This window comes from Panthera leo, chromosome E3 (assembly GCF_018350215.1).
Source record: "Panthera leo isolate Ple1 chromosome E3, P.leo_Ple1_pat1.1, whole genome shotgun sequence".
NCBI classification, from domain to species: Eukaryota; Metazoa; Chordata; class Mammalia; order Carnivora; family Felidae; genus Panthera; species Panthera leo.
In genome coordinates, this window is record NC_056694.1 from 41,140,004 (window position 1) to 41,165,384 (window position 25,381).

General features: G+C 54.5%; 2 protein-coding genes and 1 long non-coding RNA gene across 10 annotated transcripts in view; 2 read left to right on the forward strand and 1 right to left on the reverse strand.

Annotated features, from left to right (window-relative positions):
• The window catches only part of RGS11 (regulator of G protein signaling 11), a 10,894-nt gene extending 10,156 nt beyond the window's left edge, over positions 1-738 (forward strand). For all 3 annotated transcript variants that reach the window (XM_042922763.1, XM_042922765.1, XM_042922764.1), the window contains one exon: positions 1-738. In XM_042922763.1, coding sequence (XP_042778697.1) covers positions 1-71 — 71 coding nt within the window. In that variant the 3' untranslated portion in view covers positions 72-738.
• Positions 739-996: 258 nt separating this feature from the next.
• Positions 997-15,014, forward strand: LOC122210219. 2 transcript variants are annotated; one of them, XR_006197975.1, is made up of 4 exons: positions 997-1,064; positions 6,815-6,969; positions 12,579-12,722; positions 13,942-15,014. It is a non-coding gene; the product is annotated as an uncharacterized LOC122210219 (long non-coding RNA). The 2 variants fall into 2 exon arrangements; XR_006197974.1 differs by lacking the exon at positions 13,942-15,014 and having other exon boundaries at positions 12,579-13,935.
• Positions 2,535-25,050, reverse strand: FAM234A (family with sequence similarity 234 member A). 5 transcript variants are annotated; one of them, XM_042922760.1, is made up of 13 exons: positions 24,653-24,671; positions 24,303-24,414; positions 11,369-11,669; positions 8,067-8,183; positions 7,568-7,759; positions 6,436-6,566; positions 5,986-6,118; positions 5,587-5,716; positions 5,093-5,233; positions 4,689-4,764; positions 4,300-4,461; positions 3,722-3,824; positions 2,535-3,630 (listed from the first exon to the last, which is right to left on the reverse strand). In XM_042922760.1, the coding sequence occupies exons 3-13, from the start codon at positions 11,634-11,636 to the stop codon at positions 3,419-3,421; spliced, it is 1,665 nt and encodes a 554-aa protein (XP_042778694.1). In that variant the 5' UTR covers positions 11,637-11,669; positions 24,303-24,414; positions 24,653-24,671; the 3' UTR covers positions 2,535-3,418. The 5 variants fall into 5 exon arrangements, with proteins under 5 accessions (XP_042778694.1, XP_042778696.1, XP_042778693.1 ...); XM_042922762.1 differs by lacking the exons at positions 24,303-24,414; positions 24,653-24,671 and adding an exon at positions 25,017-25,050; XM_042922759.1 differs by lacking the exon at positions 24,303-24,414 and having other exon boundaries at positions 24,653-24,742.
• Between the last annotated feature and the right edge of the window lie 331 nt (positions 25,051-25,381).

Here is a 25,381-nt window from a genome sequence, read left to right on the forward strand (position 1 = left end):
TTCCTGCCGCCACCTCTGGGGAGCCCGCGGCTGCCGCCGGTGGCCCTGAGTGTGGTGAGGGGGGCGCCTGAGTGGGCACAAGCGCCACCCTCACCTCTTGCCCAGGGTCCTGGCCACTTTTGAGAGCCCTGGCACGGGCGTCCCCTCATGCCCAGAGGCCCCGGCCTTGCTGTGGGGCAAACAGACCTCTTGGGCTCCCCACCTTTTTCCTTGTCAAGCCCTCTCGACACCTCCCCACCTCCAGAACCATAAACTGCTGGCAGATACCAGGTGGGCCTCCGGCAGGTGGCGCTTGTCATAGGAGGAGATGCGGGCCGCCGGGTGGATTTCCCCGGGGTGCTCCGCCCAGTGTGACCCTGTGGGGACCCACACCACGTCCCCGCCTCTGCTGGGGGCGCCTCAGCCTTCCAGTCGGCCTAGAGCCATCCTCCTGCGTCTCGCCTGCACTGTGGCCGCCACCGTGCACGTCCCAGGCCTCATGCCCCAGGGGCGCCTCTGGCCGGTGTCCTGGAGGCTGTGGCTTCTCCAGCAGAGTTGCGCAGGGACGGCCCCCACGGCCCCACCCTGGTGACCCCTGGTGCCAGCTCCCGGCAGGGGCAGGTGGAGCCCTTGGGGGAGGAGGGGACGCCAGCCCCTGGCGAAGGACAGTTGGTCCTCTGGGAGCGCAGCTCTGTGGGGCCAGAGGGAGCGGCGCCCCCCTTCCTGCTCCCACCCACGCCCGACGCGGAAATAAAAGACCCGCAGCTCTCACTGAGCCCACTTTATTGTCCAAATCGTGGAGCGTGTGCTGTGAGGCCCACTGGTGGGGCGTGCACGTGGGGCGTGTCGGAGAGGCGTACCCGGTGAGGCGTGTGCGTGGGGAGTGCACGTGGGGCGTGTCGGAGAGGCGTACCCGGTGAGGCGTGTGCGTGGGGAGTGCACGTGGGGCGTGTCGGAGAGGCGTACCCGGTGAGGCGTGTGCGTGGGGCGTGTCCGCGAGGGTGTCGGTAAGGTAAGTGGGGCGTGCACGTGAGGCTGTCCGTGAGGGTGCCGGTTAGGCGTGTCGGAGAGGCGAGGCGTACCCGGTGAGGCGTGTGCGTGGGGAGTGCACGTGGGGCGTGTCCATGAGGCGTGTATGTGGGGTGTGCACGTGGGGCGTGTCCATGAGGCGTGTCAGTGAGGCGTGTATGTGGCGTGTGCACGTGAGGCGTGTCAGTGAGGGTGCCGGTTAGGCGTGTCGGAGAGGCGTACCCGGTGAGGCGTGTGCGTGGGGAGTGCACGTGGGGCGTGTCCATGAGGCGTGTCGGTGAGGCGTGTATGTGGGGTGTGCACGTGAGGCGTGTCCGTGAGGGTGCCGGTTAGGCGTGTCGGAGAGGCGTACCCGGTGAGGCGTGTGCGTGGGGCGTGTCCGCGAGGGTGTCGGCGGGGCGTGCGCGTGAGGCGTGTCCGTGAGGGTGCCGGTTGGGCGTGTCGGAGAGGCGAGGCGTACGCGGTGAGGCGTGTGCGTGGGGCGTGTCCGGGAGGCGTGGGGCGCATGAGGTGTCTGCCAGGCGGGCAGTGGCGGGGGACGGGGGGGGGGGGGGGGGGGGACGTCCAGGCGTCAAAGACGTCGGCACGCAGGGTCCCACGTGGGGGGCAGAGGACTCGGGCGCAGACTCGGGGGTGTTCGGAGGAGACGGTGGGGGACGCCGTCTGTGCGCCGGCAGGACAAGGATGGCCGAGTGCTGCGGTGGGGAGGGCGGGCCCTTGGTGCCGGTCGGCAACTCCTGGCCAGGCCCGAGTCCCAGGGAGCCTGGCGTGGGTCAGGGCCCCAGAGCGATCGGAGGCACGAGTCCGCGGAGCGAGATGCCCCCCAGTGCGGGCCTCTCCTGGAGCCCGCGCCGAACCCCTGCCCCCCGGCCCCGGGACCTGCGGGGGTGGGCGGGGGTCCCTCCCGCTCAGGCTCCTCCGGCACTGCTGCGGGCGGCGCCCGGCCCCGCGCCACTCTCGGGGATTCTCGTCCGTGGACTTGCCGCCGCAACCCTGCGGGGCCTGAGGCTGTGCGGACTGGGCGGCTTCTCTCCGCAACGAGGGGCCTGCTCCGCGGCGGAGGGCGCCCCCCGCGTTGTCCCTCCCAGGCTCCTGTCTGTGCGGCTGGGAAACGGGGCTTTCCATTACCTACGTGCACACCGGAGGTTCCCGCAGGATTCTCGGATAACCGCCCTCACCTCGGTTCCAGAGCTGCGTCTCCCTGAAGCCCCCCCCGCCCAGGCTCCTGCTGCCTGCACAGCTGCCCTCGGAGTACGCAGGGGTGCTCAGGGGACCCTGCCTGTCCTGCGGGGGGCATATCCACGTCCACAGGCTGGGTTCCTGACTTGAACCGGAGAGACCAGGGAGGGGTCTTCAAACCTGAGCTGCACTCACAGGCCCAGAAGCAAAGCTCCTCGTGCCCCCACTGCTGATCTGGACGGGAACCGGGTGGAGGGTCCCCCACCTCTTCCGTGATCCAGCAGCCTGACCAGCACCAAATCCCCTTCACCCCTTTGGAGCAGACACACATGAGGCGGCGCGTGCTCTCAGTGCAAATCATTTATTCCGGCTTCTTCCGGTGGTACTCAGGGTCATCAGGGCACACTGAGCCCCACACAGCACCGCGGTAGGCCTGGGGCACAGCAAGGCACAGAGGTGAGTCCTGCATCAGGTGACACTGCCGGCCGAGGACTTCCGAGCACCAGGAGGAGGCCAGGCACTGGCCGGGAGTGTGGGCACCCCCGAGGGACAAGCAGCTCCAGTGTGTGTTGAGGGGGTACAGACTGACCCCAGTGTGGGCCTTACGGCCGGTTCCTCGTGACATTCGCAGCACGGGGGTGAAAATGCCCCTCAGCGCATCCATGAGCAGCAGGCCAGCCTCACGGCTCCAAGGCACCCCGTTCCTCACGGGCCTGTCAAAGGGGCCCCCAGGGCAAGTGTCCACCAACCCCACCAGAGTCTAGCCCCCCCTTTGCTCTGAGAGAGGCCAGAAGCTGGAATGGCCGCAGGGCCCGGCTGTTGCCCGGAGGCCACCGCAGGCCCCAGGGAGATGTGCAGACAGGGTGGGTGCAGATGGGACGAGGGAGGGGACTTCTGTAGGCTGGGGCTCTTCCCAAAGCCCCGGCCCCTCCAGCCAGGTGTGGACAAGTGAGAGTGGTGCTGTAGGGCCCAGCTGTGCCCAAGGCAGCCCAGAGAGGCCACGGTGAGGGCAGCCGGCCACGAGTAGGACCCCAGTGGGGCAGAGCGAGGACCTGCGGGGACGTGGTGTGCGGCGCGCGAGGGAGAGGCCCGGCCATCCCCTCACCCACGCGTGTCCCTGGGCACGATGGAGACGAGGGGGGTCAGCGTGCAAACCGAGCGAAAGACCGATGTCCCACGGTGTTTAATCTCAGCAGCTGGAGCGCCTCGCACCTCGCCGGCCACCAGGCGCCTAGGCCTCGCTGCGGTACCGCAGGCGGGAGAACCGGTCCCGGACCGCCTGGTCACTGTCGGGCCCGCCCTCGGCCAGGCGAACCACCCTACCGCTCGGGACGAGGTCCCGCACCTTGTGCTTGGCTACAGAGACCACGCCAGGAGCGTCTTGGCGAGCGGGGCCCGTCAGGAGGACGTAGGCAGCGTGGCGGCTTGGCTCAAACAGGACCGCTACAGGAGACACAGCCGTCGCGGCAATCAGGACCAGCCAGAGGAGACCCGACAGGAGGCAGGCCCTCGGCCCACACGAGGCCGCGCTCACCTTGGAAGGCAACGATGTTGGCGGAGATGTTGGCCAGCTCCAGCAGGACGCCGGGCACGGTGGGGTGGAACATGTACAGGCTGTGCCGGGTGTCTCCGGGCTCCTAGAGCAAGAAACGGCAATGGAGCGTGAAGCCGACGAGGCCCGTGGCTGTCACCAGCGCCAGATCGGAGAAACTAAGCGTCCTTGGCTCACTGCCGGGCCATGCTGTGCCTGCCGTCACGGGACACCGTGACAGAGTGACCCTGCCCAGAGCCGTGTCCCAGGGTCCTCCACTCTGCACCCACCTTCCATTCCTTTTCTTCTGACCTGACCCTGATCCTTCTCAGGAACGCTCTGGTTGGAAATCTGCGCCTGCCCTCCTAGACGTACCCCCGCTTCTTCCCCAATCCCCGTCACCTGCTTGAGGCTGACCTCGGCCCTGGCCTCCTTTGTGGCCCACCCACTGTCCCATGGCTTCTATTTATGTGTGCACATGCAGCCACCCATTTAGCTCCCGGGTGCCTCAAGGCAGCACCCAAGCCTGGCCTCTGGTCTCTGGCCCTGGCATGGGCGTGTCCCCTCTGCGCCTGCCCCACCTGTACTGTCTGGTTGGTGCCCATCAGCTCGTGGAGACCCCAGAAGAAGAAGGCTGAGCGGTGGTCTGCGGTTGGCAGGCTGGCGGACTGCGGGTCCCCGGGGAGGCCCGGGAGGGCCTGGTTCCACAGGACGGCCCCTGTGCTGAGGTCCAGGAGCAGGATCTAGGGTGGGAGGGGGACAGTGTAGAGGGTTGCAGGTGGGGCTTGCACAGGCCCACGGGCCCCAGCTAGGCCAGCCCCGGAGGAGCTACTCCCCGAGGGCCACCAAGGTATCTCGCTGAGGCCTCTCCTGTTCCGGCTCAGTCTTCCCGAACGGCCCCGTGGGCTGTGCAGACTAATGTCCCTCAACTATGAACAAAGGTGGGGCCTCGAAAGCAGGTGCAGCCAACCTGTCTGTCAATGCCGGTTCCATTTTCAATGACCACAGCCAAGGTGTCAGGTTTGTAGTAGCCAAGGATGGGTCTTCTGCAAGAAGACAGGGCAGGAGAGCTCGCACAGGACCTCTGTGAGGAAATACCTGGGAACTGGTATACCCCCCGATCTTCCCCTTGGGCACACCTGCCCACACCAGGGCCAGCATGGAGGCTGGGCCAGGGCTGAAAGGACTGCACCGGCTCGTCCAGTGCAAGAGGGGTGACACGGTGTCACCAGGTGATGGGCAAGAGGCTTTGGGCAGAAGCACACAGGCATTCCCCCACCAACAGCAGGCCTCGTCCCAGGGCTGCAACCAAGGGACAGGCTGAGCGCGCCTGGCCTGCAATCGCTGCGCGGTTCCTGGAGAAAGACGCTGTACCTCAGGACCCGGGCTGCGCTGAAGATCCACCTGGGTGCCAGCTCCTGCCCGTCCAACAGCACACAGGCTTCTGAACTCACAAGGAGGAGGTCCTCACCCACTTTCCCTGGAACGGTCATCAGGTAGCGGATGGCTCCAGGGCTAAGGGAGGAGAGAGCCAGAGGCAAGCGGCTGGGACACAGAGGTAGGCAGGACCCACCCCCAAGGGCTGCTTGCTGGGCTGAGTCTCTCCAGCTCCCGGCTCAGCCCACGCTCCCTGCTTCTCTGGTTTAAGAGGAGTCAAGACCCTGGCTGTGTACAGAGACGAGGGTGAGCCCACTGTCGGGGACCTACCTTCCCATTGGCCTTTTCTGAGCTGCTGTAGGCCCGCTTCCTGAGTCTGAGCCCAGGGCAGCCCTGGAGCCCAGCACCAGGCAGGGCCTCGCCCCTTGGCCTGCTCGACGGCTCCAAGCACTGGGACGGGACCACCTGTGCCATCCGCCACCCAGACCAACCTGTGCCAAAGCAGCCCGTGGGTGCTGGCGTTGAGCATGCCCTCCCACAGCGGGTCTCTCTTCAGTGGGCTCCCTCTCCCGGTCACCGTCTCATGGAGACCCTTCACAGAGCGACCACAGAGGGAGCTTGCTGTTGGAAACACAGAAGTGCCTCGAGTTGCTGCTGGCAGGAAGGAGTCCCCTCACGAGCCCTGCTGCCGGGACACAGGTGTCCTCCTTGAGCCTTGGGCGCGGAGACCCTCTGGTTTCTGAGCCTGTCAGTGACCAACTCGTGTCTCTCCTGTAAGGGTAGGAGTTGATATGCCTCCCCACGGTCCCAACCCCACCCCCAATCTGCTTTCTCAGAGGGGCGTGGCTTCCGTGAGAGGGACAGTCCTGGAAACGGCAGGCACGACATACCGCAAGGGAAAAGGATGTAGTGAGCACCCATCCTGGTGACATGGAGGAGGGAGCCACTGGTCCCACCCACACCAAGGCTGCCTCGGTGGCCAATCTGGTGACCAGTGCTGCCTGAATAGATGTAGCCGCTAACCTGTAACACAGAGGAGAGGGGGGTAAAACCCTCCTGGGAGACGCTGGCAGCCCCATGCCAGCCTACAGGGCCCCACCCCCCAGGCTGCACTGGTCCAAATGGCTCTGCCATTCTTGGGAAGGCCCAGAGGCTGCCCACCAGGGACAGAGCCGCCCCAGCCTGCCAGTCGGCAGGTGCCAAGAGCACAGGGCCCTGAGTGAGGCCCCTGACCGATGGTCAGACCCAAGTTCTGCCAAGAAGTGAAAGCGGACCGAGGGCAGAGAAGAGGCCTGACGGCAGGTGGGCCGCGGTGAGCCAGCTGGTGGGGGGAGCGGTACCTCCTTCTCCTCCTGGGTGAGAACCAGCAGGTCTGGGGCCCCGTCAGCATCGACGTCGGGCAGTCGGAGTAAAGAGCTCAGGATGGACGCATTCCCTCCAAAGCTGCTGGGGTGGCTCCACAGGGTCTCCCCTAAAACCAAACACGTCGCTTGAGCGCTGGCCTCCAAACCCCCTTCTGCCTCGTGCTGGCAGTCGCACAGCACCCGCACGGAGAAATGGAAACGCCCGCCAGTGGGAAGCCAAAGGCAAGCGCAGCGTGCGCACCACTGGCTGTCCAAGGTGCGGTCACGCACCAGGGTGTCAGCAGCATTGTTTCTGGAACCAAAGAGCTCCGTCTTGCTTTGTTTGTCATCCATGTCTTCTCACGTTTGGTTCTAGAACATCTGAAGGCCCATCCTGACCCTCCCGCCTGGATGGACAGGGCTTGACCTCGACACTTCCCAAGCGCCTCAGGACCCCTGACTACCGCTGGGATCACAGGTGGACCCTTGGCCTCCATGAAGGCGCCTGCGCACAGGAGGCAGAGAAGGAAGGTGCGTGCTTATGGCTGGACCCACAGAAGCCCAGCTCTGACAGAACAGCTTCTTTCTTACCCAGGTACAATCTTGTCCACGCTCTTTCTTAAGACGAATTCCTCTGTTCTTAAAGTTTTCCAGGCTGCTCTTTGTTTTCCTCTATACCCTCAAAACCACAACTGGTAAGGGAAATGCTAATGCTCAGCACATCTAGTGTCAAGGCGCAGAATTCCAGAAGACCCCGGTGAGGGATGGGGCTAACCACAGCATGTTACCTCAAGGCCCGGGGACAGACACCGTGCATCCAGAGCCCTGGGAGGCCAGGACCTCCCCTGTGGGCTCAACCCAGGCGCTGGCCTGGGTGCTGCGAAGGGCAGCCCCTCTGAGCTCCCCGTCTCTGCTGGCCTGGCAAGACTGAACCAGGAGGTGCCCAGACAGGGTGAAACGTGACGGCTACATCAGGGTAGCAGGGCATGACTGCCAGGAGGCGGTGTCCCCACGGAGGCTCCCTCCCACTCCGGGAACCGTCTCCCCTATCCCGCCCACTGGCCCCGAGAACACGGCTGAACCTCCTGAGGGCTGCCTGGTGTGGGACCTCCCGTGTGGAGCCGCCTACCTGTGAACACGTCCACAGCGACGAAGGAACTGGGTCTGCCCACGAGGATGCAGGCAGACGATGTCCTGCCGCCCTGTGGCTGTGGGACAGCACACTGCACAAGGGCGCCGTCCTGGGCTGCGGGCCTCTCCCAGAGCACGCCGCCATTGGCCCCTGACACAGCGGCCACAAAGGTGCAGGGGGAAGAAAAGCCTGGAAGGGAGAGACCCAACTCTGTGGGGCGCGACAGGCCCTGTTCCCCACACCCCACTCCCGGGCCCAGGCCGCTACCACTGGGCTCACGGGGACCCTAGTGCTGGCCCCATGGGGTCAGGAGCCACACGGAGGACAGGGTGCTGGGACCAGGGCTGCCCCCTCGTCTCCTCCGAGTCCTGTTGGGAAGTAAGGGCAACGTGCCGGGTTACAGAAACGCCACCATCTGTTTTCCTCAAAGGTGGCAAAGGGGGGAGGATCCCTCCACCCACAGCAAGTTCCTCCTTTTTCAGATAAAAACAGTTACCTTCGTCAGCGCAGGACAGGTTGGAATTGTTGCTGCTGTTGGTATTTTTATACAGAAAGAGAACGTCTTGGATCCTGTCCCTGTTTATGTCTTCTGTAGCCAGAAAGTCATAGGTGACTGAGAAAGAAAACCACAGAGTATACGCCTCAGGCCGTGCCCGGTGTAAAGGCCAGGCCAAGTCTGACATGACTCACTTCTTTTTTTTTTTTTTTTTTTTTTTTTAATTTTTCTTTTCTTTCCTAAGTCATCTCTACGCACAACATGGGCTGGGGCCTGAACTTACAACCCTAAGATCAAGAGTCGCACACCTTCCAACCGAGCCAGCTGCACGCCCCTGGCTCAACCTACTTCTGTGCTCCCTGAGGCTTGGCGCCAGTTAGCACCTGCCAGCGTGAGGCCGCCACAAGAGCAGCGGCTTCTTCCGAGCACACGTGTCCTTCACGAACACGACGGATGAAATGTCAGGCAGCAGCAGGACGCTGGGGTGCACAAATGCGTCCTCTGAACACCTTTTATTCAGGAAGGAATCCCTCCCGACGTCAGTCTGGGGTCCAGGAGTCCGCACCCCACTACTCGTAAGGGTCTACGGTCTTCCCTTCGTTCAAGGACTCAAACCAAACACCAAAAGAATGAAGCTGGGCCCTTCTCCTACACCAGGTACAAAAATGAACTCCAAACGGATCAAAGACCTAAAGTTAAGAGCTTCCTAGAAGAAAATATAGAGAAAAGTCTTCATGACACTGGATTTGGTAATGATTTCTTGGATGTGACACCAAAGGCACAGGCAACAAAAGAAAAATTACACAAATTGGAGTTCATCCAAATTTAGAACTTCTGTGCATCAAAGGACACTGTCAAGAGTGTGAAAAGACAACCCACAGAGTGCGAGAGAATATTTGAAAATCAGATATCTGATGAGGGACTGATACCCGGGAGAGAGAACTCCTGTCACTCCACAACCCAGTGTAAAAACAGGCAAAGGACTCAAAAAGACATGTCTCCTAAGAAGAGAGAGAAATAGCCATGGCACCCGAAAGATGCTCAACATCACCAGCAATTAGGGAAATTAAATCAAAACCATAAGGAGACACTACCTCATACTTATACCCAAAATAACTGACAACAGGGACTCAATTCCCACACAGCCAAGTTCACTGCATTACTCACAGCAGCCACCAGGTGGAAACATGCCAAGTGTCCACCAAGAGAAGAAGGGATAAACCAGATGCAGTCCACACACAGTATATAAGATTCTCCCATAAAATGGAAGGAGATTCTGACACCTGTTATGACACGGACGAGCTCGAAGGGCATTAGACTCCGTGAAAGCAGCCAGATACAAAAGGGAAAATGCTGTATGTACAGAGTTTCTGTTGAGATGATTAGAACTTCTGGAAAGGGGCACCTGGGTGGCTCTGTTGGTTAAGTGTCTGACTTAGGCTCAGGTCATAATCTCAAGGTTTGTGATCATGCCAGCAATGTGGAACCTGCTTGGGATTCTGTCTCTCTCTTTCCCTCTTCCCTTCCCCTGCTCGCATGCTCTCTCTCTCTCTCAAGATAAATAAACTTTAGGGGGAAAAGTGGACTAGAGACCTAAGTTGAAGAGCTAAAACTATAAAGTTTCTAAAAGAAAATACAGGAAAAAAAAAATCTTCACGGCTTTAAATTAGGCAGAGTTCTTGGCACCAAAAGCATGATCCATGATAAAAAATATACACCTGACTACATCAAAATTTACATCTTTTGTGCTTTGGAAGACACCTTCACAAAAAGTGCAAAGACAAGCCACAGACTGGTTGCGAATATCTGCAGATCATGTATCTCATAAAAGACTTGCATCTACAATATGTAAAGAACTTGTATAACTCAAAATTAAAAAATCCTATCTTTTAAATGAGCAAAAGATTTGAATAGACATATACCAGAGAAGATTCTAGAATGGCAGACACCCTGTGAAGAGATGCTCAGCATCGTTGGTCACGAGAGAAATTCAAACTAAAACCACGACGGGACACCACTTTATACCCTCTGCTGGAACCAGAAAGGCAGGTAACAACGAGTATTATCAAGGACGTGGAGAATCTAGAATCCTCTCCAGCCCGATATAATTATACAGCTCGACATTTGCCAGGAAAGCTAAGCATGAACTTACCATCAGCGTCAACAGTTTCACCTCTAGCAACCTCCCCGAGAGACATGAGAACACGTGTCCGTGCAAAGACTGTCCGTAAATGTTCACAGCAGCGTTAGCAAAGCCAAACGATGAACAACCCAATACCCACCAACGGGTGAACCGGTGAACGATGCGGCCCACCCCCATGGAGGAGCCCTGCTCAGCACCAGAAAGAACAGGGGGACATGCCGTGACTGACAGACTTGTCTCCGTGTGGGAGGCCAGGCTCCCAGATACAGGTCTAGTGGCTTTGTTCACGTGAAGTATCCAGGAAAGGCAAGTGTGTGGACACAGACAGCGAACAGTGGCTGCCTACGTTGGGGGAAGGGGAGTGGGGAGGACAAGAAGTCTTGTCGGGATGACGGAAATCTGCTACAACTGGAACGTGCTGATAGGTGCACAGCTGCTCTGTAAATGGACTAAAAATCACTGAGTCCTATACTGAAAACGAGCGAATCTTTTCACATATAAATTACACCTCAACAAAAGCTGCAAAAGTAAACACAGAGACATACATTATTCCTCCTTCTCAAAATTAAGCACGAAACCTGAATAAAATGGGCTGTGGGGGTTAGATGAGAAACCCCCTCTTCCGCCCCCGGCAGCGGTCACGGAGCCTCCGCGGTGCCCACTCGTGTGCGCACTGCAGGCGCCCCCACTGTGAGATGAGGCAGAGTGTCCAGAGTGGGGCTGACTCGATGGCTTTTCATAGAGGCCACGATTCCACACTGTGGATTTCATGAGACACCGAGTGTGCTGGATCCGGCTCAGCCGCCCCGCAAGTTAGCCGGAGCGCTTCAGGAGACCGGGCTCCCAGATCTGCGGATTTCAGTTCACCACGGCCTCCCCTCTATCTATGCTGCCCGGTGCTCTGTTTTATTAATTTTTAAAAATTCCAAAATGTACCCAAATGGGCGGCTTTCCTTGATTGACCCAACCCATCCTTCCCAAAACGAGAGCGGGCCACCACGCTGCCAGGGTCGTGCCCCACGTTTGCCGGGAGGCTGCTCTACAGACCTTACGGTCCCAAGAAAAACCTGGACGCGGGACTGGCAGCCGCTTCGGGCTGATTCTTGCTTGCAGGCCACCCTGGACTTCAACGCTCCCCTCCGCCCACTCCCAGGCACACCTGCTGCGTTGTAGTAGACCCTCCACGTCCCCTGGGACGCGGGCCGGTCCGGACAGGGGATGATGAACGAGACCACGAACACCACAAAAAGGCAGACAAACAGTGAAAGAAAAAACGCCACTGTCCGGCAGCCGGAGAGGCCGGGCTGCCGAGGCAAGCCTTTCAGGTTGTCCTCCTTTGTCGTTTGGCTTCCCAGATTCTCCTGCAACCTCTTGTCTTCGTTCTTCAAGGGATGGATTTCAGCTTCCGAGTCCTTGCTGCCCATCATCGCGTGCACATCCCAGAGTGCCACTCCCGGTCACTGCGTCAACAAAACAGGGACAGTCAAAAGGTTGCCGCACCGGACAGCCGTCCGGGGCTCCGCTGCGTTTGGCCTCTCAGCCCGGTTGCAGCCGTGACTGCGGGCCGCCGGCCCAAGAAACAAAAGCTCCGCGAATGTTTAGGGTGTCACAAATGCCACCTAAGAAAATCTTTAATTGGCAGACCGGTTGTGTGGAGCCAGCGGGCAGGGAAAACTTTCACCCCTCACACTGCAGTGTCTCCTGCCTGCTGACGCCGCGGCAAGCCCAGGGAGGGCAGGGCGGGGCCGGGGCCGCGGCTGACAATAATAAACCCGTGTGTCACACGTTAACAAGCCTGGCCAGCGCAGGTCTGGGCACGCCCGACCTGCCTCCCACCAGCCTGAGGTACCGATGGAAATGGTGGCCCATGTGGGAAGGTCGGGGTAGCTTTAATTAAAAAAAAAAAAAAAAAAAAGAGAGAGGGGTGCCTGGGTGGCTCAGTCCGTTGAGCATCTAACTCTTGATACCAGCTCAGGTCGTGATCTTGCAGTCATGAGATCGGGCCCGGCACCGGGCTCCACGCTGCGCGCAGAGCCTGCTTGGGATTCTCTTTGTCCCCCTCTCTCTCTCGCTGCCCCTCCCACTCCCGCATTCTCTCCCTGAAAATAAATAAGTAAACATTAAAAAAGAAAAGAAAAGAAAAGGAAGATGACAAGTGTCGGTGAGGGTGTGGAGAACGTGGGACCCGGCGCAGCTACTGTGCAGAACAGTCTGACAGCTCCTCAGACGTCTACACAGAATTACCCTGTGATGCAGCAGTGCCACTTGTAGGTATACACCCGACAGAACCGAAAACAGACTCACGTAAAAACTTGTAAACAAGCGTTCATGGCTTCGTTATTTGTAACAACCCTAATGTCCCTCAACAGATGGATGCAGCAAACGCGCAAATCCACACCATGGAATAGTATTCGGCGGTAAAAGGCGATCAGCACCGACACCTGTTGCGACATGGATGAACCTTGGAAACATCGAGGCTCCGTGAGGTGCCCAGACTCCAGACTCGGCACGTGGTATGACTCCGTTTACGTGAAATTGTTCGCAACAGGCAAACCCATAATGGCAGGAAGGAGATGGCTGGGTACCAGGGCTGGGGACAGGCAAACAGGGGAAGACTGCTAGTGGGTACAGGGTTTCCCACTGGGGTGATAAAAACGGTGGCCATGGCTGCAAAACACTGTGAATGTATTCCATGTCACTAATGGTAAGTTCTAGGTGTTAAACGTTAAGTGTATTTTACCACAATTTAAAAAGGAAACCAAACGAATCTGTGTGCATTCTCCTTAGTGCAGAGACGTGACTTTTAAGGTCTTGGAAGTCAGAAAAGGTGTGCCTGTCCAAGGTAATGAGTTGGACACGAGAGAATCAAACAATGACTCACGACCAAGGACCTCATTAAACGCAAGCAGCTGGCATGGGGTGGGGGAGTGGGGCAGGAGCGTCTGGTAGGAGTAGCTAGGGAAAGAGCGGAAGCAGAACCTGGGATCAGGCCTGACCTTCGGGAAAGATCTAGATGCTGTGTCTGCAAGGGAAGGACAGTGGACGCGTTTACAACACACATTCCTTTGGCAAAGGACAGAAAACCGAACGAGACATCGGAATGCTAAAACAGTCCATTTTACAAGCTCTATCCGTGACGTTCTCTTACTTCAGAGCTTCCACACACAGGGCAGGAAGCTCAGGGTCTCTGAGCTGTAGCTGCCCTTATCTGTCAGGAGCAGGGTGTCCAGCAGGGCACAGTGGGAAGGCACCCCAAGACTACGTAAGAGCGAGGCCTCCGTTCAGAGTGACACAGCTACTCACACCCAGCCTACAGCCCTGGGTTCCCAGACCCACCTTGTGGGAGGAGCCTCTGGACAGCCATGGGCCCGACTGCTGACCAGTCTGCCCAGGGAAACTGCTTTCAGGAGCCCAGGCGACTGAGGAGCACGAAGCCGCTGGTGACATGCTCTGGCTGAGGGACGCAGGTCCTCCCTGGCCCTGGTTCTTGGCCGTGGTTCCACCCGAGAACCACTTTCACAATCCTGATGCCACACCCCGACCACACCCCGAGTAAATCAATCTGGGCGGTGGCTCCAGGCAGGAGCTGTGGTTAAATGCTATGCAGGAGATCCCAGAGAGCAGCCAAGTGGAGCAGTACTGGCCACGAAGTCTGCCTTTCTCTGGCTCTGGTCACTCCCCTTCGCCACTGGTGACGATGAGATGTTGTCTCCCGTGTTCTGGCCCCTGAAGCAGAGGGAGACCCCACCTCCCGCTGCCAGCCTGGAGGGAAAGCACAGCAGAGGGGGAAGGACTTCTCCCTTCAACCCCGTTGCTGGACGGTGTCTTCTGGGCGTTCTTTTCCTTGGAATTCTTGGTAAAGCTTTAGTACAGCAAATCCAGATGCAGACCCCGGCCTGGGAGGCTGCACTGCTCCTTCCCTGATCGGTCTCTGAATCCCTAGGCTACAGGGGTCCCTAAGGCGAACAACACAGGACAGTGGCAAACAATGATTACAGATGTCGTTTGGGGTTTTAGGTCAGCAGTAAATACACACGATACGTCTCCGAAAGGTGCAGAAGTATAAAGCTCACTCCCTTCCGCGGCCCTCAGGCTTGAGGGGAAGCGTGCTACTGGTTTCTTACGGCTCCGTCCAGAAATATTCTGTGCACTGTCAGGCATAAAGTGTGTTTTTAAAATGTGACTGGAGCAGGTGGCCTGTTCGCTCAGTTGGTTAGAAGAGCCGAGTGATAAATCCAAAAATTATGTGGAAACTAAGCCCAGACTATTCCCTTGTTTCTCCTGCATGGTTTACGTTGCTAAACGAGACCAAATGGTGCATCTCATGGCAAGAACAGAGGGAATATTGTCATTTTCTCAATGACCTGGCTTTTGATTGGGAGCCCAGCTGAAAGAACACACATTTCCCCCACATCACTGCCTGTTTCCGTGACAAGACTTAGAAGCAGAAAGGGAAAAAACCCTCCATATGGTCACCAGTAACAGGAGGTCGGGTGATGTGCCTCTTGTCGGCATCTACAACCTGGCCGTGCGTCAGAGACGCGGCAACAGGAGCCCAGGGCTTCCAGAGGTGAGCTCCCCTCCCCAGAGGCTCAGCCGGGAGTAAACCATTACCGCCGTGGGCCAGGGAAGCAGCTGTAGGAGACATTTTTGTGGGAAGCATCATTTGAAATGACAGATGTTGGCGTCTAAAACTGAACCAGCCACTAAGACATGTGCAAGGGCACAAACTGATCTGAAACTGGGGTGCCTAGAGGGCTCAATAGGTTAAGCATCCAACTCCTGATTTCGGCTTGGGTCGTGATCTCACGGTTCATGAGTTCAAGCCCCACATTGGGCCCTACACTGACAGCACAGAGCTTGCTTAGGATTCTCTCTCTCTGCCCCTCTCCAGCTCTGTCTACATAAAACAAACAAACAAACAAACAAACAAACAGCAGCTTTCTCTGCTGTTGTTTTTAAAATGTAGACATTTGACTATTTTGACTTTTTATTTTTTTTAAAGTAATCTGTGTCTGACATGGGGCTCTAACTCACAACCCTGAGATCAAGAGTCACACACTCCACCAACTGAGCCAACCAGGTGCCCTTAAAAACCTTTTTTTTTTTTTAAGTTTATTTATTTATTTTGAGGGGTTGGGGAGGCACAGAGAGAGAGAGGGAGAGAGAGAGAATTCCAAGCAGGCTCTACACTGTCAGTGCTGAGCCCAACACAGGGCTCGAACTCATGAAACCACGAGACGATGACGTGAGCTGAAATCAAGAGTCAGATGCTTAACTGCCTGACCACGCAGGCGCCCCCTATTTTAACTTTTTAAACACATGTATCTTTCAGCAAGTGCATTGATGGGTCCATTATTGGTGATACTGGCTCAATAACCTCTTGTGATTGATTATAAGTCATTGGACTGAGATAAGCACTGTAACAGTACATGTTAGTTATGAAATCATCATAAAGAGAGGGGGCTCGTGGGTGGCTCCGTCATTTGAGTGTCCGATTCTTGACTTTGGCTCAGGTCATGATCCCAGGGTCGTGGGATTGAGCCCTGCACTGTGCTCCATGCTAAGCATGGAGCCTGCTTGGGATTCTCTCTTTCTCTCTCTCCTCTGCCCCTCTCTCTGCTCATGCTCTCACTCTCTCAAAACAAAACAAAACAAAAGAAATCATAATCATAAAGAGAACATTCTGTCATGCTCCAGAACCTGTATGTACTTGGGGCCGTAAGAACTGACAGTTTTGGGGCACCTGGGTGGCTCAGTCAGGTAAGCGTCCGACTTTGGCTCAGGTCATGATCTCATGGCTCATGAGTTTGAGCCCCATGTTGGGCTCTGTGCTGACAGCTTGGAGCCTGGAGCCTGCTTTGGGTTCTGTGTCTCCCCCTCTCTCTGCCCCTCCCCTGCTCATGCTTTGTCTCTCTGTCAAAAATAGATAAACATTAAAAAATTTAAAAAACTGATAGTTTTATAACTTTGTAAACTGCTATTTATGTGTGAAACAAAGCAGGAAAACATATTGAAAAGGGGTTATGTTTACATAGGACTTACATAATGTGTGATTTTTCTTAAATGTAAACATTTTTAGTGCATATCTGTGGACATCAAGTAAAATAATAACACAATTCTAGTGTTGTGCATGTTGTCAATGACAAAAATAAAACCAATATGATAGTTTTAAAAAAGAGAAAGATTATTAGCGCCAAAATAAAAGAATTAATTTCTTTCTTCTTTAAAAAAATTTTTTTTTAACGTTTATTTATTTTTGAGACAGAGACACAGCGTGAATGGGGGAGGGTCAGAGAGAGGGAGACACAGAATCTGAAACAGGCTCCAGGCTCTGAGCTGTCGGCACAGAGCCCGACACAGGGCTTGAACTCATGGACCTCGAGATCATGACCTGAGCCGAAGTCGGCCACTTAACCGACTGAGCCACCCAGGCGCCCCATTAATTTCTTTCTTCTTAAGTCACGAGGAAGGGCACAGTCCCGCGGAGCGGCTGGACCTGGAGGTTCACGCCCTATCTGGGGCACCTTGGCTATATTACCTAGCCTCTGTGTCTGCAAGCTTCTTCCTTGCTCAAGAGATCTTAGCAAATTTAGATAGAAAGGCACTTTGTTGAAAAGAGATTGGACTGTACCCAGATTGATGGGAAGACTGGAGAACCACATTCAGGACATGAGTGGACATCCAGGGACACCAGGTCCCCAAGACCACAATGAGACCACGGCCACGGGAGCGGTCCAGCTGGGATAAGGCTCCCTGGCCCCTGGACACTGCATGGCCCCTCACCGTGGGCTCCTGCCAAGACAGGCTGGGCACCCCTCAAACCATCGGCTCTGCACGTCTCAGGCTGGGCTTTCCACCATCGCAGGTGCCCTTCCCCTCCCCCATGCCTTCGCCCGGGCCCCAGAGAGGCCTGGAGAGGGCAGCAGGCACACACAGCACAAAGTCCTACAGAAAAAGAGAACAAATGGTATCCGGAAGGAAAAACTTCTTTCAAATGTGGAGAAGTAACACAAAAATGTTACATGTGGGCTACCTAGTCCTAGGCTGAGCCACCTCATTGCCTGACGACATTGTTACACTGTGAGCAACACCAAGGCCTCACCTTGAGCAAAGGGTTACAAGGGTTATGTTTATACTGGGATCAATAATAAACAGTCGTGAAAAGTGAGATTTAAATTCTGCCTTGTGATGTCTTTGAAAATTCAAAAGGCTTCGTATGGAACGGGTGTCGGTAGGGCTGGGGCCAATGCAGAGGAAACACAAGCAGCTATGAATGGAGGGTTCAAGTGCAGGGTGACGGGACCACCTGGCTGGAATGTCCCGGGACATTCCAACCCCAATCCTTTATGACTCGAGGCTGAACCGGCTCCAGCTGCCATCTCTGTAAGAGCAAGCAGTTGCTGAATGTTCCTGTATCAACCACCGGCTCCCTTGACTTACTCTGAACAATTTCTTTCTTCTTTTCTTAATCATTAATAGAGTTCCAAGACTTTGTCCCAGTGAAATTAAAGATACTTTATAACAAGAGCACCTGGGTGGCTCAGTGGGTTAAGTGTCCGACTGTTGAGTTCGGCTCAGGTCATGATCTCATGGTTCGTGAGATAGAGCCCCATGTCGGGCTCTGTGCTGACAGTGCTGAGTCCGCTTGGGATTCTCTTTCTCTCTCTCCCGGCACCCCTCCACTCCCTCTCTGCCCCTCCCCCGGTTGCAGACACACACATTCTCTCTCTCTACATAAATAAACTTAAAAAAAAAAACCCACTTCATTAACAAATAAAAGATACCGTGATCCTTCTCTGAAGGTTTCCATTCTTTGAGAGAAAAGTAAGTAGGGACCACATACCCAACCCAATAATGTAAGTTTATTTACCTAAAAACAGCTGAGGTGGACAGATGGAGAGAGGATAACCCCACTATCGACTCTTTCAGGAAATGACAGTAAATTACATCCAGCAGCTCTTCGCCTCTAGAACCCTGGAGCTGAGCTGGGGTCTCTAGGGCACAGCACAGGCACAGCCGCCTCGTGCAGAAATTGGCTGACTACGAAGGGATGGGGGAGCAGGTATGGAGCAGTGGTCTGGGAGTCTTTTGTCCTGATGGGTCAGTTCTATATCTGGATTGTCCTGCTGGCTGCACAAATACCTACTGGTGATAAAAATTCGCAGACACACATACAAATGAGTGCATGTAAAAACTGGTGAGACGGGAGGGAGTGAGGTCTGCACCCTAGCTAAGTGCTTTGTGCCAAGGTCAATTTCCTGCTTTTGATAACTGTTCAGTTATGTAAGACCTTTGGAAGGCATGAGGACGACTCTGCATGATTTTTGTAACATTTTGTGCGTCTATAATTAGTTCAAAACAAACAGTTAAAAAAAGAAAGCCTTTGGCAAGAGGGCGGGGGTCAGAGCATCATACATGCCAAGAGGAAGAGCCAGCTTCCCCACAGGCGGCCGTGGTGACGCCTCTCAGCTCCCTTACACGGAGCTCTTTTGTTCTAATGCCAGGGAAGTCTCTGTGCTTTGTTTGGTTTTGTTTTGGTGGAATGTCAACAGCATTGGAGTTCTGCGGTGCCTCTGATCCAACAGCGGAATCTCTGACCTGCCACAGTTCTCTATTTCAAGACAATGCCCTAAAAAAACAAAAACAAAAACAAAAACAAAACAAAATAATGCCCAGCTTTCTGAAAACCACCGCAAGCAACCCTCTCCCTTCCCACAGTGGCAAAGGAAGATACGTGTAGTTCTTCAGCCTAACTCGCTTACAGAGGTTCCCCAAAACACGCAGAGCACAAAGCAAATGCCGGAGTTCGTAAGGGTCACGAAAGCCCAACAACATAGTGACAATGTAAGTGCCCAAAGGACGCGAGTTTTCGCTGCTGAGTATCCTGTATCCTCCACCCGGCACACGAAGGCTTGCTTCAGAAAGGGGGTGTGGAAAAGAAAAGAAAGAAAGAGTGTGTGCACTCTGGAAGATTAAAATCAGGCATGAGCCAATAGCAAAAGGTTTCTCAATCCCAGTGTAATCCTAACATGACGTATGGGTGGGGTCCCAGAGTGAGTACTTTGCACTTTCCTATGACTTCTGTACACTTCTCAGTCTCTCTTGTGCAGAAGGAGAAAACTTTCAAAGGAAAGAACACAGTGTTTCTCGATGCAGTCTTACCCCAACCGGACGCCCCACCTGGTTTTCAGCCTCGTCTATACTGCATACCTGCACCCTTCCCTGACACAGATGTGCCTTCAGCCCTCCGCCACCTGGAGAACCTGCAGGGCGAATGGAGATCTTGTGGAGGATCTGGGAACACGATACAAGATTCTTCTCTGCTGGAAGCAGAGAAGCTTCCGGACTCCGCAGAGCGTGTACTCACTCTGGCCTGCCTTTAGGAGCAGGGCCAGCAGAGAAGTCTCAAAGCACCGGCAGGCAGTGCCGGGCGGGGTCTGCGTGTCACCTATGGAGCGCCGAGGGGCCCACTTAGAAGGACAAACCTCCTCCCTCCCAGCTCGGAGTCTGGGGCGCTGTGGGACACCTGGTCACAACCTAAGGAGGAGAAGTGGCTCAAAGTGCCACCCTGATCTGAACAGACTGAAAAATAAAGCGCCCAAGATTTCTCCCCAAACTATGTATGTCTATGAACTCCAGGTTTTTTTCCCTTTTTCAAAATGCAACTTCTGTTGTTAAATTCCGCATAAAGAGAGAATAAGAGGGGTGCCTGGGCGGTCAGTCATTTGAGTGTCCAACTCTTGATTTCGGCTCAGGTCACGATCTCACGGTTTGTGAGTTTGAGCCCAGGGTTGGGCTGTGTGCTGACAGCATGGAGCCTGCTTGGGATTCTCTCTCTCTCTCTCTCTCTCTCTCTCTCTCTGTAAAATATACATTAAAAAACCTGCTAAAGAAAAAGAGGGAATAAGAGAAACTCATTTTGCCTCTGATACCACAATGAAGCACCTGCAAACCACAAACATGGAGCAAAGCACACAAAGTGTGTTTATCAGTTTCTCATTTGCTGGCACAGACTGATGGGTTTTAAATAACCACACCCACTTAGCAGAGGCCTCTGCCAAGTCCCACCTGGGGTCAAAATGTTCACCTATATGCTAGTGAAATTAAATGTGAGAAGCAGAAGGGAAGTCCTTGGGGACTGTTCACATATGTTAGCACCAATTCAATAAATTCAAAAGGAAAACATTCCATATTTGTGTATGTGTGAGAGAGAGAAATTAAATGAACACTTTCCAGCTACCAAAATGGAATTAAGACCCTTTTATCTAGAATAAAAGCTGTTGGGCACCTGGGTGGCTCAGTCGGTCGAGCGTCCGACTTCAGCTCGGGTCATGATCTCACAGTCTGTGAGTTCGAGCCCTGCGTCGGGCTCTGTGCTGACAGCTCAGAGCCCGGGGCCTGTTTCGGATTCTGTGTCTCCCTCTCTCTCTGACCCTCCCCCGTTCATGCTCTGTCTCTCTCTGTCTCAAAAATAAATAAACGTTAAAAAAAAAATTAAAAAAAAAATAAAAATAAAAATAAAATAAAAGCTGTTGGGCACCTGGGTGGCTCAGTCGGTCGAGCGTCCGACTTCGGCTCAGGTCACGATCTCACGGTTCGTGGATTCAAGCCCCGTGTCGGAGGCTCTGTGCTGACAGCTCAGAGCCCGGAGCCTGCTTCGGAGTCTGTCTCCCTCTCTCTCCGCCCCTGCCCTGTTCACATTTTGTCTCTCTCTTTCAAAAATAAATAAACATTAAAAACACAAAAAGAGATCTGCATCTTTATCTCATTTGCATCCAATACTCTTTTCTGTTACTTCTAACAAGTTGCTGATCCTGAGGACAGAAAACAGAAAATGACTCACAGTATTTCTGAGACTGTCATTGACTGGAAGTTTCTCCCATAAATTCTGAGTTATCGATGGTAACTACAATCCTACTTTTTAATTTAATTTCAAGTAAAAAGCAAAGAAACGAAGAGAAGTGTGAGCGATAAAAAAGAAAATGTACCGATAGGAGACACATCAAGGAAGAAGGTGCTCTGTGGGTGTGTCTGTTCAAGGCCACCGTGGCTGCCACCCCTGTCCTCCACCTGAACACGGGCTTTCCATCCAGGTGCAAACTCTGATCACAGGGAAGAATGAAGTCAAACAACAGTTCAGGCAGATCATCAACATCTCAAGGGGGCAGGAAAACTACAGTATTTGCAGAAAAGGCGCCTCCTTATCCTGCAAAGGCTCTTTCTCTAGGAACAGTTTGCTGAGTCAGAGAGAAAAGAAAACTTAAATTAGAAAAGTCTCACCCTAGTTGTTTCTTTAATGGACAAAGAAAGCATTAAAACTCTAGCAAGGGCTTGGGCGCCTGGGTGGCTCCGTAGGTTAAGCGCCCAACTCTTGATTTCTGCGTCAGATCTAAAAGGTAGTTTGTGCACTTGAAAAATCGTTTTAAACTAAGTGAAATTTTTGTTTAGTTTTAACTGCATGTCTTAAAGTCATAACTTTGGTTTTATAGGAGAATTTTGAGAATAACTTGGTACTACAGTTTTGTCTCTGCGAGGGAATAAGGAAGAGTGAGGGCCGCTTCCATTTGCCCATAACTTAGCACAGCCCAACGCATGCCACCCATCACTCACGAGAGTATCTCCTTCTGCCATTACTCAGCCTCACCAGGGTGACAATTTTACAAAGGGGACATTATTTTAATCAAGGGCGTCTGCAAACTTAAATAAATAAAACAAGAGGAAGAAAGTGTCCTGGCACATTAAACAATGAGAGAGAAAGAGAGAGAGAGAAATGCATTTCAGAGAGCAGAGGAGAGGCTTCGAGGGAACAGATAAGTTTTTGTTCTGTTTTGTTTTTTTTTTAATTTGAGAGAGAAAGAGAGCAAGAATGAGGCCCCGTGTGGGAGAGGAGCAGAGAGGGAGGGAGAGAGAGATTCCTAAGCAGGCTCCACACTGTCAGTGCAGAGCCCAATGAGGCGCTTGATTCCATGACCCTGGGATCATGACCTGAGTTGAAATTAAGAGTTGGATGCTCAACTGACTGAGCCACCCAGGCACCTCAGATGAGCTCTTTAAATGAAGAAAACATGTAGGGAAAACTTGGGGAAAAGCTCTGATTATAGATTGACTTTACCATCTAGCTTCACCAGTCACAGAAACTGAAAGGATCTGTAAAATGGATGGCTTAAAAGAAACTGAAAGATCACCCACCACTGTATCACTAGAATTTTTTGCTCTTAAAGTCTGGGTGGGAGTACAGTACATTCATGTGTTTCTGCTAGGGCCCTCTTGCCCTAATTCACGCTCCATTAGATTATCTTTAAAAAATTTTTCTTTTTAATGTTTATTTCTGAGAGAGAGACGCAGAGTGCAAGCAGGGAGGGGCAGAGAGAGAGGGAGACACAGAATCCGAAGCAGGCTCCAGGCTCCGAGCTGTCAGCACAGAGCCCGATGTGGGGCTCGAACTCACAAACCATGAGATCATGACCTGAGCCAAATTCGGACACTTAACCGACTGAGCCACCCAAGCACCCTCCGTTAGATTATCTTAAAGGTAAGAATCAATCACACAGAACAGAATATTCTGTATCTCATCACATATTCACTGCGCCTTTGTGCTGTCTGGCTTGTGAACTGCCTTTGCCCTCTTGGCTTGTGCTGTGACTTGACCAGGAAGGGTTACTGATTGTCAACACTTCCCATGCACTGGTCCTCCTGCCTGGGAAGCCCTGTCTCTCCAAGCCCCAGCTAGACCAGCGTCTAGCCTTAGGAAGTTCTATGTGAGCACAACTGATCCGGGTTAGCCGCCTTCCACCCCAGAGCACTCACGATGGCCCCAGGGCAGATGGAGAACCTTCTAGGGCCGGAAGGCTCTGCGGCACTCGCCGTACAAACACACGGTAGACGCAGCAAAGGTCAGTTAGATGGGATGGGAGCTCTTTGTGAGCCCCGTCCCTGGGCCAGAAGAGGCGGCAATGCAGCACGACTGTCTTCTGTATTTCACGGACCATCTCTGCAGAGGCTTCAGGGTCTGTGATCGCTAGCCAACTCTATAGCAAGTGTCCGTAAAGCTGCTTGTTAGACACACAGGTCGTTTACGAACGTCTTTCCCATTAGGGAGCCTGTGTCATGGCCAAGAGTGGGCCAAATATTCTGGCAGCAGTTCAGCATGAGGCATTTGAGAGGCACCCACAATATCCAGCTAGGCAGCATGGAATGTTTGGCTGAGCCAAGCAGAAGCCCGACAATGACAGCTACAGTGTTCTGTTGTTTACAGATGAACAAGTATTTCCTCTCTTCACCAAGTAAGCGATCTGAAAACCCAGAACAGGCCCTCACTCATCTCACAATGAGAACAAATTTTAAGGTCACAGTTCCTGGATAAAGGCAAATGTATCATAAAGGCAAATGTAGCATATGCGGTCAGCGCGCACAAGCCTCCACACACAGGTCCCTTCCTTCGCAACCGCACAGATTTTTAAAGTGATTCAGCACAGTTCACAGTGCCTCCTAAGTATAAGTTAAGGGTGAACACCTCTCTGCATTTCGGACAAGTAACTATTACACAAAATAATTTTTATAGTTTGTCTGGAAAGTAGCACGGAGCAGCCTTTTTCCTGAACTCTAAGGCAGATTTTATTTCCTTTGACTGCCACACCAGGCAGGACAAGCATTCTAATCAGTGCAAAAAAGGACCAGAGAACGGGTAAAACACACAAACATCCACTCGATAGTCGGGGCATTTCCATTTCATCCTTCTCTGCTCTGTATTTTGTCTTTAGCATGCTCTATATTTCGCTTATTATCTGTATCCTTCCGTAGAAATGGAGCTCATTGAGGGCAGGAATTCTGTTTTGTTGAGGGCCACACCCTCAGCACCTAGAGCAATGCCGGGCACCCAACAGGCACTCAGTATTTGTTAATAGAAGCTGCTCTAACTGCATGCTCCCCGTGAGATCCTTCCAATGAAGGAAGTGGGACAATCCGGTGGTGGCGTCGAAAAGACATTGCCAGCCAGTGCGTGGAGGTGAGCGCATAACACAAGCTCCTTAGCTGAAATCACACGGTTTCTAACAGCACCCGAAAGTAATTGCAATGGCCTATTCTGATACCTGATCGGTGTGCTCAAGGTCAGACTGTCACCGCCAGTCGGTTCACAGGGCAGCAAGGAACTCTTTCACAGCCGCAGTGCCCTTTTCCGTTTCAAACTGTGCTTTGCTTCTTCTGCTCAGTAAGACAGACTGGGTCAGGGTGAGTGATCTCCCCCATACAAGGGTAGATGTCAGCTGAGCTTTGGGTTACTTTGCCGGTCTAACAGGCAGGTCCCGACGAGAGGACCTAGGGGATTTCTGACTCTGGTGAGAGAATTCTCACGCCCATTCTGTTTTCGTCTTTTTAATTATATTCAGGCAACCGATGCAGCACCCTCAGTAACACAAACAGTAAAGGCTGGCTTACTTACTGTGCAGCCAACGTGGGACGGGCAGTTTCTTACTGGGAGCAAATCTTGTCTTTGGGAAAACTGGGGCTGGAGCTGACGGCCACTGAAGCCCGGGCTGCGGGAGTCGGACCTGCTGACCCGCTGGGGGGAGGAGAGGAGGGCTGGCTGGCTCCGGCGGCAGCCTTTCCACCCACACCGCTGCACGAACACGCGTGGGCCCGATGCTGAGAGAGGCGGGCCACAGCGTGGGCAGGGTCCCTCTGGGCTGCAGTCTCTCGGGGCCCGATCGCCGAGGCGGAGAGATGCGATCGCGAGCGAAGAGGCGGGGCCCCGCGCGAGCCCCACCGCGCGCACGCGCGAGGAGGACGAGGCCGCGCTCACTCACCTGCTGGCGCACTCCTCAGTCCCGCCCCCGGACGTCACTTCCGGCCGGCTGGAGCGGAGGCGGAAGCGCGCCGACCGGCTTCCGACCTTGCGGCGGGCCGCTGTGGAGCAGCGACGGGTCATGGCCGCGGCCCGGCCGAGTCGAGTGGGCCTGGGGCCGCGCGTGGAGCCGGCTCGCGTGGGGGTCGGGCGCCGCGGCCGCGCGGGCCTCGTGGGTCCCTGGCTTTGAGGTGGGACCTCCTGTGGTGGTTTTATTCTGCCTCGTCGGGTTTGAGTATCTGTGCACACGTTCTGCTGGCCACGACGTTTCCCCTGCAGTGCCTGCTCTTGCCGTTGCTGCACTTTTTGCGCGGCTTCTTCTGTGGT

What these genes read in the sequence shown, in the direction of transcription:
- FAM234A (XM_042922762.1), bottom strand. Translation starts at nt 11,636, where the DNA reads ATGATGGGCAGCAAGGACTCGGAAGCTGAAATCCATCCCTTGAAGAAC. An exon ending in GGTCTACTACAACGCAGCAG is followed by an intron (nt 8,184 to 11,368) that starts GTGTGCCTGGGA and finishes TTTCTTTCTCAG; the next exon opens with TCACCTATGACTTTCTGGCT. An exon ending in CGCTGTGGACGTGTTCACAG is followed by an intron (nt 6,567 to 7,567) that starts GTAGGCGGCTCC and finishes GTTTGGTTTTAG; the next exon opens with GGGAGACCCTGTGGAGCCAC.